This window comes from Balaenoptera acutorostrata, chromosome 1 (genome assembly GCF_949987535.1).
Source record: "Balaenoptera acutorostrata chromosome 1, mBalAcu1.1, whole genome shotgun sequence".
Classification (NCBI taxonomy): Eukaryota; Metazoa; Chordata; class Mammalia; order Artiodactyla; family Balaenopteridae; genus Balaenoptera; species Balaenoptera acutorostrata.
Genome location: NC_080064.1, coordinates 115499715 through 115513110, shown reverse-complemented (window position 1 = coordinate 115513110; position 13396 = coordinate 115499715). Strand labels below are relative to the sequence as shown.

At 43.7% G+C, this 13396-nt stretch overlaps 1 protein-coding gene across 2 annotated transcripts in view; it reads left to right on the top strand.

Annotated features, from left to right (window-relative positions):
• Positions 1-11879, top strand: part of LOC103018261 (SLAM family member 6-like) — a 30686-nt gene extending 18807 nt beyond the window's left edge. For both annotated transcript variants that reach the window (XM_007171825.2, XM_007171826.2), the window contains 4 exons: positions 5145-5444; positions 7229-7339; positions 7676-7821; positions 10378-11879. In XM_007171825.2, coding sequence (XP_007171887.2) covers positions 5145-5444; positions 7229-7339; positions 7676-7821; positions 10378-10488 — 668 coding nt within the window. In that variant the 3' untranslated portion in view covers positions 10489-11879. The remainder of the gene's footprint in view (positions 1-5144; positions 5445-7228; positions 7340-7675; positions 7822-10377) is intronic.
• Positions 11880-13396: the final 1517 nt, after the last annotated feature.

Sequence of the window (13396 nt, the reverse complement as noted above, 5' to 3'; positions counted from 1 at the left end):
ACAGCAGCCTCCTAACTGGCTTCCCTGCCTCTGGTCTCTTCTCCCTTCCAAATTATCCTGCATGAAGCTGATATCTTGATCTTTTTTAAATGTAGCGCTCTTCCTGTTATTTACCTGCTTGAAACCAAACAATGTTCCCGGTTCCCATCCCCCACAGGATAAATGGCACTCAGGAAAAGAAGTTTAACTCCGCACAGGATCAGGTCCTCGGCGGCTTCTTCAGCCTTGCTTCCTGACACTTTCCTCCATGTGCCATGTTCCAAATTTTCTACCCTTCACCTCGCCACCTGGCCCCTTCCTTCCTGACACATGGTGGTGGCTCTCCAGGGAATATCCATATCCCACACATTCCCTGCATACTTCACCTAGTGGCAGCAGGGGAGGGGTGAGGGTCTCTAACACAGGAGATTGGAAAGCTTTTAAGAAGGGGCTGGGTTGACTATCCAAGCTGGGGTTTCCAGTAGGTAAAGGATGGAGAACGTATCAGCTGCCTCCCTGGCCTCCAGCTTCTAATTCCTGAACTTGTCTCTCTCTCCTCCTTGGCTGATAAATTCCTGGCATAACTTTCTGAGTAACATCCTACCAATACAGTCTCGTCCTATCTCTTTTGACAGCAAGAAATGAAAGCCTACTCAAATTAGATCAATAAGGAGTGTTTTCGTGATAAAGGTACATAGGTCTCTAGGAGGAAAAGAAATAATGGAGTTCCTCTGGCCCTCTTGCTCACAGGAATTGGAAAGCTGAAGGGCACTCTCTTCTATCTGTCAGGGACCATGTACTCTCTTATCTTTTTTTCCAGGGTTTCTCTCTCCCTTTCCTGTCAGTTTTATTCTCCTGGGCTTCTCCACGTGGTTAAGAGTATGGCCTTGTACAGCTATGGGTCCCACTCAGGCAGAGAGCAAAGGGAGTTTCCTGGCTCACTCCACATGGAAAATTCTAGGGAGGGCATTTTCTGTTTGGGCTTGGGTCACAAGATAACCCCTAGATGGGTCACTGGCCAGGGAAATAACATATTCTGATTGTCAACGCCTGGGACTTGTGCCCTCCCCTGTAACCAGGGTCAGGGTGATTTGACTAACAAATCATATCAAAACCACAAGGCTGGAGCAAAAGAAGAGTTGCTAGAAAAAGTACAAGTGCTACTAGCTGGTTTCCCTTTGTCTTGCTTTCCATTTTCTGATAATCCACCAGTGCCCATATTAAGTCTTCCAACAATACTTGCTCACACCCCATCGCCTGCAGCACTAAGTACTCATCCCAGCATTAGAGATCCTCCATCAATTGACACCAGTGTTCCAGCCTTGTTTCTAGCCAAATACACTGTTCCTCAAATACAGCCTCTCTCTCTCTGTTACCTCATGGCTTTCAGACCTGCCATGTCCTATAAAGGCTTTTCTGATCCCTGTTGAATGAGTATTTCCATTTTGAAGTCTGAAAGTTCTTTTTCCTAATTCTTTTATGGGTAATGTTTCTCTCTGCCTTGGACTACAGTTATTTGCGTGTGGTCTGCTGTCCACTTGAGAGCAGGGTCCATACCCTACTCTTCTTGGCATCTGCCCAGTGTTTTACACAGCTCCCAGGAGGCATTCAGGAAGTATGCCTTTAACCAAATATATTTAAGCAATTTTTAAAGGCTACCTACAGAAATGCACCTGATTTTTCTAGGATTTTTTTAAAATAAATTTATTTATTTTATTTCTTTATTTTTGGCTGTGTTGGGTCTTCATTGTTGCGTGTGGGCTTTCTTTAGTTGTGGCGAGCAGGGGCTACTCTTTGTTGCAGTGTGCGGACTTCTCATTGTGGTGGCTTCTCTTGTTGCGGAACACGGGCTCTAGGTGCACGGGCTTCAGTAGTTGTCATGTGCAGGCTTGATAGATGTGGCTCACAGGCTCTAGAGTACAGGCTCAGTAGTTGTGGCACATGGGCCTAGTTGCTCCATGGCATGTGGGATCTTCCTGGACCAGGGATTGAACCTGCGTCCCCTGCACTGGCAGGCGGATTCTTAACCACTGTGCCACCAGGGAAGTCTGATTTCTAGGAATTTTTATTATTCAAGCCTGATTAATATTCCTTTACCTATTGAAAAGAGCTTAATAAAAATTCATAAAAACCACTTGCTGAGTGAATACTTTAAACGCCTAAGAGCATACACTTCCTAAACACCTGTCTGTGCTTCATGACACTTTGTAATAGACATTCCATTTGGTTTTATATTTAAATTGTTATCTGTTCATTAAATCAGATCTTTTAAAGAAGTGATGTAAAAATATCGTTTTCCCCAGATGAATGTTCAATGAGTCTTGGGAAGGACCCACAAATTTGCATTTTCAACAACTGCCCCAGATCAAGGGTTGGCAAACTATAGCCACTGGTAAATCCAGCCCAATGTCTGATTTTTTTTTAATTATTTATTTATTTATTTATTTATGGCTGTGTTGGGTCTTCGTTTCTGTGTGAGGGCTTTCTCCAGTTGCGGCAAGTGGGGGCCACTCCTCATCGCGGTGCGCGGGCCTCTCACTGTTGCGGATCACAGGCTCCAGACGCGCAGGCTCAGCAATTGTGGCTCACGGGCCTAGTCGCTCTGCGGCATGTGGGATCTTCCCAGACCAGGGCTCGAACCCGTGTCCCCTGCATTGGCAGGCAGACTCTCAACCACTGCGCCACCAGGGAAGGCCAATGTCTGATTTTATAAATAAAGTTTTATTGGAACACAGCCACGTCCATTCTTTCACATGTTGTATTGGGCTGCTTTCCCCCCATAATGGCAAAGTTGCGTAGTTGTGACAGAGACCACCTGTCATATTTACCATCTGATCTTTTACCCTTTGCTTACCCCTGCCCTAGATGACTCTACTGACACAGCTAGTTCATGTAACTTTATAGGGTTATTATGAGGATTAGATGAGTTAATGTAAAGCCTTAGGAGTTATGCCTGGAAATATATGCCTGTCAATAAATGCTAGGTATGGTTTTCTTTTCATCTGCTAGTGGTGTAAATTACATTAATAAATTTCCTAATTATACTATCATTGCATCCCTATAATAAACCCAACTTGATCATGATGTATTGTGTGATTATATTTGCTAATATTTAATTTAGGAATTTTCAATTCTCTGTTTGTAACTGACATTAACCCATGGATTTGTGTGTTTTGTCTTGTTTTGGTTTCGGTATTCTTGTCTGACGTGAGTATTAAAGTTAAACTATGCTTTCAGAATGACCTCAGAAATATTTTGCCTTTTTAAACTCTGGAACAGTGTATATAACACAGGAATTTTCTTTCTTTGGCCATTTGGTAGCACTCACCCCTAAAACCATATACACTTCATGACTTTTGTAAGAACAGATCTTTGGCCACGTTTCTAATTTCTTCTAAGACTGTGGGTGTATTCAGGTTTGCTGCCACGTCTTAATAGGATTTTGATCATTTACACTTTCCTAGAAAAACACATTATTTCACTTATATTTTCAAATATATTGATATGCAGTTGTACATAGTGTTTTCTTATAATTTTTAATATCTTCTCATCTGTAGTTATGCCCGATTCTCATTCTTAGTGACATTTACTTATAGCTTTAATTTTTTAGTCAGACATCAATATTTTTTCTTTTGATTGGCCTTTTTTTAATCAACTTTGATTTTGCTGATCAAGTCTTTTTTATTGTTATCTATGCACATAAGTCAGGGATATGTTTGACAGCAATTAGCATTAAACTTGATTTTTAAAGGCTTGAGCAAATGGGGATTTATTTTTCTCACATCACCAGAAGTCAAGAGATAGCTTTTGCTGGCAGCCATCTATCTGCTCCACATTGTCTCTGGGAAGGAGGCTCACTCTATCTTCCTGCTCTGCCATCCTTGGCACATGGGCTTTTGTCCTCATGCTTGTTGCCTTTTGGTCCAAGATAGCTGTTGCTCCAGACATCATTCTAGCATAAATAGCAAAAGAGAGAAAGACAGGGGGAAAAAAATCTCTCTTGTGTTGAGGCTTTCTCTTTTCAGGAGTGAAGACCTTTCCTCTCACACAGGAGATTTCCCCTAAGTCACTGGTCAGAACCAATGCAACTGTAAGAAAGACTGAAATTGAGAATTTAGCTTTCTAGGTTCTTCAAGAGACGAAGTCAAGGACAGTGAGGGAAGTGGGACTGAGCATATTGTGAGCGACCTACCAGATTGGCCACCTGGCCATTAACATCTGTATTTACCTATATTACATCCTGTCCTCTAGTCCTTTTAGGTCCATCTGCTGTAGTAAACTCATCTATTGTAGTAATAGTGAATTTGATTTATACATTTCCAAACCATGTTGTTAGGTACATAGTAATCGAAAATATCTCTGTTTGACCTGCTTAATGTTTTTTATCTCAAATTTTATTTGGTCTGTAGTGACTATTGCCACCCCTGCAATCATTTTGTTGACATTTTCCACATCTACTGTTTTTCATCTCTTTCTTTTCAATCTTTCTGTTTCATTAGGTAATGTAAATAGCATACAGCTGGTTTTACCTAATCTGGGTCTTGGCTTTTTAATAGGGGGATATAACGCATCCAAATGCATTTTAATTTTTTTACATGTATGGACCTACTCCAGACATCCTATTTAATGTTTCTTATCATTTTTTTCTTTTTTTTTTTGCCTTTTGTTTAATTAATACAGTTTTCTTTGATCCAAACTTCTCTAGTAGTTAGGAAATTATACAACATTGTACTTTTATCCCACTGATGACTAAACTTACATTTTTACTTCAGCATTTAAAGATAATCAGTATGCTTTTATTCCTTGAACAAAACAAGAACGTTATCATGTTTTTACACTATATTCTCAATGCCTCCCATGTTTTATTTATTATATATACAATAATATATGGTAATCATATATATTATCATGTATACGTATAATTATATAATTATCATATACATCATGATAATTTAGTTATCTAGACTTAACTGAGCATGGAAGGGACTCAACCATCTGTCTGTGGGCTGGGAATCAGAACCTCTTAGTCCAGGGAGAGTAGGTTCCTTCCCCAGGCCTATAGTTAGAAACCTACACAGATGCATCATATAGGTGAGAGAGGTGATATACTTGGATGAGCTTCTAACCCTGAAGCTCAGTTTCTCTTTTGTCCCCTCTCACCCCAGAGCCCATCCCCCACCCCCAGATCCAGATTCATTCATCATCTAACACATCAGGCTGGTGCAACGTCAGTCTAGAGTGTGGGACCCCAGGAAACACAGGGAACCTGACAGTGACCTGGCTGAGCCAGGGCCTCCCCAGGGAGCTGGAGCAGAGAGGGACGCTGGGGCCAGCCCGCAGCTCCCGGAACCTGAGCCTGAGCCTGCCCCTCAGCCACTTCAACAGCCGCCTCACCTGTGTGGTCAGCAACCCCGCGGATGAGAAGAACGCAACCTTACACCTGGAGGACATCTGTCCACAGAGGGGTGAGTGCGATCTGCTAGGAAAGTGATGAAAATGGGCCAGCAGAGACCAGGGGAGAGCAAGACTGGGAGGACTTGGGGGAAATGGGGGGACTGAGGGACATTTTAAGGCAGTTTATGTGATGCAACCAAAAAGTCCCCACCTCAGTGAATGGCCATAGTCTCATTGTAGTCTTCAAACCTGCAAGTCCAGAAGTTGGACCAATATATGGAGACTAATGCATCACCCAGAACATAAATGTGGGACTGGCTTGTGTGCACCCCCTTTCCCAGCATCAAGGACCCTGGGAGGCTGAATTACACATAAGAATCCAAGCAGGGGAGGAGAAGGATTCGAGGAGTAAAGACTGAGGAACTCAGGGTACCCTGCCCCCAGCCCTGGAATTCTCCCATGCCCCTGACTCTGGCCCCAACCCTGGATGGGCAGGACTTGCATAGCACGTCCAGGCTGATAGATGCCCGTTTTTTGCTGCATACCAGACTTGCCCATTCAAAGGATGGCTAGCACCTCTGAGTACATAAACCACAGTTCAGCCCTCCTCTGAGTAGTGTGAGCACCTGGGGTCACTACACCCAGTTACCACCCTTCCCCCATCAGCCTAGAGTATCACCTCGGCCACATAAAGGGACTGTACTGGGTAGGTTACAGGGGTGGGAACCCTTATGAAGGAGCTTCAGGCCCTGGCGTCATAAAGTACCAAATCCCCTACTATCCTGAGGGCTACAGAGCAGGAACAACTGATGTTAAAAAAGAGGTGTAATTACCAGTTCAGCTGCCCCGTCCCACCAATGCCTTCCTGACCTCTGCTTGCTCAGGTGGGGCTCTCGTCTAAACAGTCCCTTTCTTCTCATTTCCTCACTCACTCAGCATTCAACCCTCACACTGAGTGCCTACTAGGTGCTGGTGATGGGGGAAAGGCTCAGTGAAAAATAAGATAAGCCCCTGCCCTCAAGGAACTTACTGCAGTGGGGGCTTCACCACACACTGGCTGTGTGACCCTGGACAACTTACTTAATTTTTGTAGCTTTTCCATAATATGGATAATAATTGTATCTACTTCATAGGGCTGTTGTGATAATGAAAAGAAATAATCTACATAGAGCTATCAACACAGTACATGACACATAATATGTCAGTAATTATCAGAAAATAGCTCAAAGAAGGGGAGGAGTAAATTTCTAAACGTAAAAACAGATGTTAAATGCTAAAGTTGGAGCAAATACAAAATACATGGTTTGGGTATGAAAGAAAGAAGGAAAGGAGGGAGGGAGGGAGGGAGAAAGGATGGAAGGAAGAAAAAAGTTAAGTAACTGCTGCCCGAGTTGAGAAAGGCATCACAGATAAGGGAACACTTGAGATGGGCCTTGAAGGATGAATAGGAGTTTTCTTGTGGCATAGCGGAAAAGACATCCCAAACAGAGAAAAGGACATACCCTGAGGTCTGGTGACCCCAGAGTTTTTTATCCCTTCTTCCTCTTAGAATGTATTTTTCTTCTGGGAGTCTGAGAAGAGAAAAGGGGCAGGCTGAGGGGATGAGCAATGGCACACGCAGCTAATGGGAGCCTCTGAGGTTCCTGTGCAGAAATGGGACAGAAAGCCTGGTGAAGAAACATTAAAGTAACAGCGGCTAGTGTGTAGAGAGACTAGAAAGGAGGAAACCTGTCAGGGTTGCATCAAGGATGTACACTTGGGATACAGGCTCTGAGCCAGGGTGACCCCACCTCCTCCCAACTGCCTACCCAACAGGCCTGACTGAGGCAGATCTGACACTGGCCTTTGACTCCAGGTTCTGTTCAGAGCAACTGGCTTTGGAGAGGCATCCTTCTCGTGGTTCTGACGGTGAGCCTAGTGGCTGGAGTGTGGATCTGGATGAGAAAGAAGATGCACACTGGGAGAGGCAGGTGCTGGGTAGACCCTGAGGGGAGCCCTGGGATGGGAGTGGATCGGGGGGAAAGGAGTAGATGGAGACCCCAGGGAAGGTGGCAGGGCAATGGTCAGATAGAGGCTCACTGACCTCTCTTGTGAATCATTCCTGGTAGAAGCCTGGGGTAGAGCAATGCTGGGGGTGGGAGCTGTATGCATGCCCAGAAAGGAAGGGTGGAGGAAGGCAGGGACAGGACAGGGGTCTGGGACCTGATGCTATGAACCAGAGAGCAATGGCTGCTCTCACCCAAGGGCTGATGTGGGGTCACCACGAGTTCCATCCATTCTCATTAGCATCTGCTATATACAGGTGGGTCCACTCTCCTGCCAGTGGTGCCAGGCTCAGCAGCTACTCCCCAGGTCCTTCTCACAGTGGAATCTGCTAACCTTCAGACTGGTGTGGCCAACAGCCATGACCCTGCCTATGAAGAGATCAGCTTCCTGAGACACCCTAAGGTGGGTCTAAGGGAGTCAAATTAGGGTCAACTGATATGTGCTCAGAGACAGTGAGTCCTGGGAAGTCCAGAGTATTCTGCTTCCCATCAAGTTCTGGGTCCAGTCCTTGCTTTGGACAATATGGTTGCTGTGCCTGGGTGCCCACAACATGCTGGGAGCTGAGGGGCAAAGGGAGGAAACCACTGATGGGGAACATACCCCACTCATACGTCCACAGCCTCATCAGATCCTTGCTACCACCCAAGGAGGAGGGATGGCAAAGCGGAAGAGGCAAAAGTGTAAACGACCAGGTGTCTGGTAGACCCTGTCACCTATATAAGCCCCAAGGAAATAAAAGTAGGGCACACTAGCAGGGCCTGGATATAGGGCAAACCCAAGAATCTGAGAAGCATCAGGAAAGGCCCGTTTCCTCCTCCCTCCTTCCTGAAGTCTCTCTCCCTCCTACCTGCCTGAGATCCTGCCATCAATATCACCTCTTTGCGTAAAGGCTTTGATACCTCTGCTGATGAGATGTCCCTGGGAGAGCATCTCATGTGGCTATTTGCCCTTAGTTGCGAATTGGTGCTATGGTCACAGCTGGAATGATTTCACCGGGGGGAAGAGCAGGAGACAGGACTAGCAGGAGGAGGAGAGGACACCTCAGGGACTTCCCAGAAGCAATGGTCCTCAAACGGAGCTCGCATCGGGAACGCCTGAAGGGCTTGGTAAGATAAAGTTTGCTGGGCCCACTCCCGGAGTTTTTGATTCAATGGGTCTAAGGCAGACCTGAGAACCTGCATTTCTAACAAGTTCCCAAGTGATGCCGATACTCCTGGTCCCATCCGTTGAGAACTACTGGGCTAAAATGGTGAGCAGAGGAGAAGCAAGTAGAGCTGCTGTCAGGATGCCCAGGAGTAGCCAGTGGCCAGGTCCTCTCCTCTCTCATCCTTGACTTCCCTAAAGAGGGGACAATGCTAGATCATTGCTCCACAAAACATCAGGACCCAGTCCAGTCCCAGCAGGTCATAGTGGGGGAAAGTGAGACACAGAGGGAACACTTGGACTTATCAGAGAACCATGGCAAGCACAAGACAGGATGGGGGTGTCTTCATTCCCAGCCTAGTGTTCCGTGCAGTGTCCCCAACTGCCTCAGTGCCTGCCACACTGTGACTTCCCACGTCAGTCCCTCTCAGTTATGTCCCTACCTAACCTGGGCCTCAGGGGGACTCAGGATATAGTTCATTGTTACCCAAACCCTAATACCCCTACCAGAGAAGCACAGGAGGGGAGCAATACGTGGCTTTGGGATAGAGAAACAGATCAGGCAACATCTGACCCAGACACGCAACATCTGACCCAGATACACAACCTTGTCCTGAAGCCCCTGCCACATCAGTCCCTGCCCTTGGGGAGCTCTCAGTCTGATGGAGAACATAAATTCCCTTCAAGGAGACAGGGAGTTAAGTGCAGAAATGGATGTGAGGCCCAGCTCTGACACAGATTTTTTTTAATTGAAGTATAGTTGATTTACAATGTTGCGTTAGTTTCTGTTGTACAGCCAAGTGATTCAGATATAGATAGATATATAGATACAGATATAGACAGAGACAATGATAGAGATAGAGATAGAGACAGAGATTGAGACAGATTCTTTTTCAGATTCTTTTCCATTATGGTTTATTACAAGATATTGAATATAGTCCCCTGTGCTATACAGTAGGACCTTGTTGTTTATCCATTCTATATATAGTAGTTTGTATCTGTTAATCCCAAATGTCAAATTTATCCCTCCCCCACCCCCTTTTCCCTTTGGTAACCATAAATTTGTTTTCTATGTCTGTGAGTCTGTTTCTATTTTGTAAAATAAGTTTGTGACACAGACTTCTTGATCAATCCTAGAAAATCACTTTCCTCCCTGTGCCTCAGTTTCTTCTTTCATAAAATGAGGATTACAATAATAATAACTTACATTTACCTGATGCTTTTCAGTTTTTCAAAGTACTTTTGCAACGAGAGCAGTCAAGGTGATTTATAAATTTGTTCATCAAATATTCATTGAGTGTCTACTGTGTTCCCTGAATTGTTCTGATCTGGGCTACAGAAGTCTACAAAACATGAAAAGTCCTTGGCCTCACAGAATATACATTCTAGATTGAGGGAGGGGAGAATGACGAATCAATAAGCAAACTATGAAGTGCTAGACGATGATAAGTGTTATGAGAAAATAAAGCAGAAAAGAGAGATGCATGGGTAGGATGTGATTTTAATTAAGGCTGTCAGGGGAAACCTCACGAAGAAGAGAGACCCTGAAAGAGATGAGGGAGTGAGCAAAGTGGAAGTCTTAGAGTGGAGAGAGAGAGATAGCATACTGGGTAGAAGACAGAGCAGTGCAAAGATTCTGCAGTGTTCAAGAGAGAGGTCTGTGCTGAAGCTATACTTTGGGGCGTTATCAGTTTTGAGAGCCAGAATTACCTAGTTGAGTACAAGAAGCTCATGAAGAGATGTAGCTTGACTGACCCATCTGCCTAATGCTTAGAAATTGACCAAGACCACTCCTAAACTCTGCTTGAATTGTAGAAAGACAGGGAGAAGGGCAGCTGCCATTCACATAACCCGGAGTGTACTTTGACCATCCACACTGTCTACGAGAAGATCCGGACAAGTACAGAGCCCCAGGGGGACGCCTAGACCACGATGACACTGGAGCATGGAGGGGCCTTGGCAAGATCTGCCCCACCCCACCCTTTTCCCCTGGGTCCCCACAGATCCCTCATTAAGGTGAAGCTGGGGCTAAAGCCTAGGTCTTCCTGACCAATTTTCAGCACGAGCTGCTCCCCTGGGTTCTCCATCAAAATTTTCTCACATCACAGATGGTGGGTGGTGACTCTGCTACTCAAATAACCAAATATGAGAAGCAAACCCTTCAGCCTTTGGCCACACTTCTGACCTGTGAGCCACTTGACCCCATCAGGGAACACTCATGGTCAGGCAGGGCCTGCACAGGGGTGGTTGGGGGAGAGAGATGATTCCTTGGAACAGGGTGCATCCTGGGGGCCCTGAGAAGGATGGGCCTTGGGTGGAGGACCTTCAGGATTTCACAGCCCGGCTCGCTACACGTGAATAGAGAGAAGAATGGCCCTTGACTGTGGAAAAAATAGACCTGCAGATACAAGATTCAGGGCCAGCTGTGTTGTAGAGGAGAAGGGTGGAAAGGGAAGGAAACAATTTTTTGAGCTCTGTCACCTACTAGGCTTAATTCTAAGCACAGGAAATGTACTATCTAGGTTCTCAAAATTCAATTAATTCACAGGCTTTTTTATTTTTATTCAATAATACATGCCTGCAGTACAAAAGTCAAAAGGCATGTCCTGTTGAAATGATAATGCTTCATAATTTTGCTGATATTAAAATAGGATCTTGTTCCCAGTGAGTGTTCTAACTCATTGATTAAAATAATACATGCAAAATGTATATTAAGCCGTGTTACTAAATTTCTCTACTGTTTGTAACAGTTTTTCATTTGATTCCTTTGAATTTGGGGGTAAATAAAAATATTAACAAGTGATTATAATTTTTGCTTCCTTCTTTCCAGTTTTTATGCTTTATTCCTGTCTCTTATCTAATTGAATGGGCTAATACTTCCAAAACCATGTTAAATAATGATGATGAAGAATATCCTTGTATTGTTCCTAACTTTAATGTAAATGCTCCCAGTGTTTCTCCATTAAGCATGATGTTCTTTTTTTGGTTAAGGCATATTGTTGTATCATGTTAAGAAAGTATGTATTTATTCCTATTTTATCGAGAGTTTTACCAAGAGTAAAATGGTCAATTTTATTGTTTCCTTTTTAACATCTGTGAACATAGCATATGGTTTTCTTTTTTATCTACTAATAATACATTAATAGATGTCTTAATATGGAACTATTCTTCCATTATTAGAATAAATCTCAGTTGGTGTATTATTCTTTAAATGTACTACTGTTTGATAGTATTTTTACTTGGGATTTTTGCATCATTATTTATAAATGAAATTCTTCTGTACTTTTTTTTATGCTTTACTTCATCAGTTTGGTATTTGTGTCATACTTATCAGAGATCCCTTTTATTTTCATTTCTTGTAATAATTCAATTAAAATTCACTTTATAGTAAAAAAAAAAAAAAAAAAAAAGATTCCTTTTAAGAAAATATTTCTCGGGCTTCCCTGGTGGCGCAGTGGTTGAGAATCTGCCTGCCAATGCAGGGGACACGGGTTCGAGCCCTGGTCTGGGAAGATCCCACATGCCGCGGAGCAGCTGGGCCCGTGAGCCACAATTACTGAGCTTGCGCGTCTGGAGCCTGTGCTCCGCAATAAGAGAGGCCGCGATAGTGAGAGGCCCGCGCACCGCGATGAAGAGTGGCACCCGCTTGCCACAACTAGAGAAAAAGCCCTCGCACAGAAACGAAGACCCAACACAGCCATAAATAAATAAATAAATAAATAAATAAAATTTAAAAAAACAGAATAGAAGGGAACACTTCCTAACTCATTGGATAAGACCAATATTAAAAAAAAAAATGAAAATAATTCTCATTACTGAATGTTGATTTAATTTTTATTATGTTACTTAAAGATGTATAAACATAAAACTATGTATTAATGTCTGGTGCTTATAGCTTTTATATTATAAACAAAAAATGTATATAAAGTAAATAAATACAAAGCAACAAAATAATGAAGCAATGATTATTTGAACATATTCAAACATGCAACTTTAATGTAATGTGATGAATGTTTTTGTTTTGCTGAAACTAAACCACTGGTGTTGGTATTAAGAGAAAAAACTGCAGGCTCACATCAGGCTCTGTATTTAATTTATTTTTTTTAACTTCAATACAAAGAATGCTAGTTCACATACATTTATTGTACCAATACTTGATTAAAGTCTTTGTTTACCAGAACCTCATCTTAACCAAAACTCTGCCAGGGTGACAACTGATAGATCTGTAGAATTGCTTTATTCACCTGAAAAAAAATTAACATGACAACATTATTAAAGTCTTCATTCAACACATATCTATCTACTTGCCACTGGAATCATAGAACAAGAACGTTCTTCAGGGCTTCCCTGGTGGCGCAGTGGTTGAGAATCTGCCTGCCAATGCAGGGGACACGGGTTCGAGCCCTGGTCTGGGAAGATCTCACATGCCGCGGAGCACCTGGGCCCGTGAGCCACAATTACTGAGCCTGCGCGTCTGGAGCCTGTGCTCCGCAACAAGAGAGGCCGCGACAGTGAGAGGCCCGCACACCGCGATGAAGAGTGGCCCCCGCTCACCGCAACTAGAGAAAGCCCTCGCACAGAAACGAAGACCCAACACAGCCAAAAATTAATTAATTAATTAATTAATTTAAAAAAAAGAACGTTCTTCATTGGGTATTTGCACCCATAGTGGGTATTTACAACATTACTGCTAATGAACTTTTATAAGTTGGTGCCACAAGGATAGAATCGCATACCTCAGCTTACAAGTCAGATACGCCCCTGACAGCTATAGGGCAGGAACTTTTGAATGTGACAAGCCTGTTGAAGAGGTGCTGAGGGGCAGAAGGGGGCC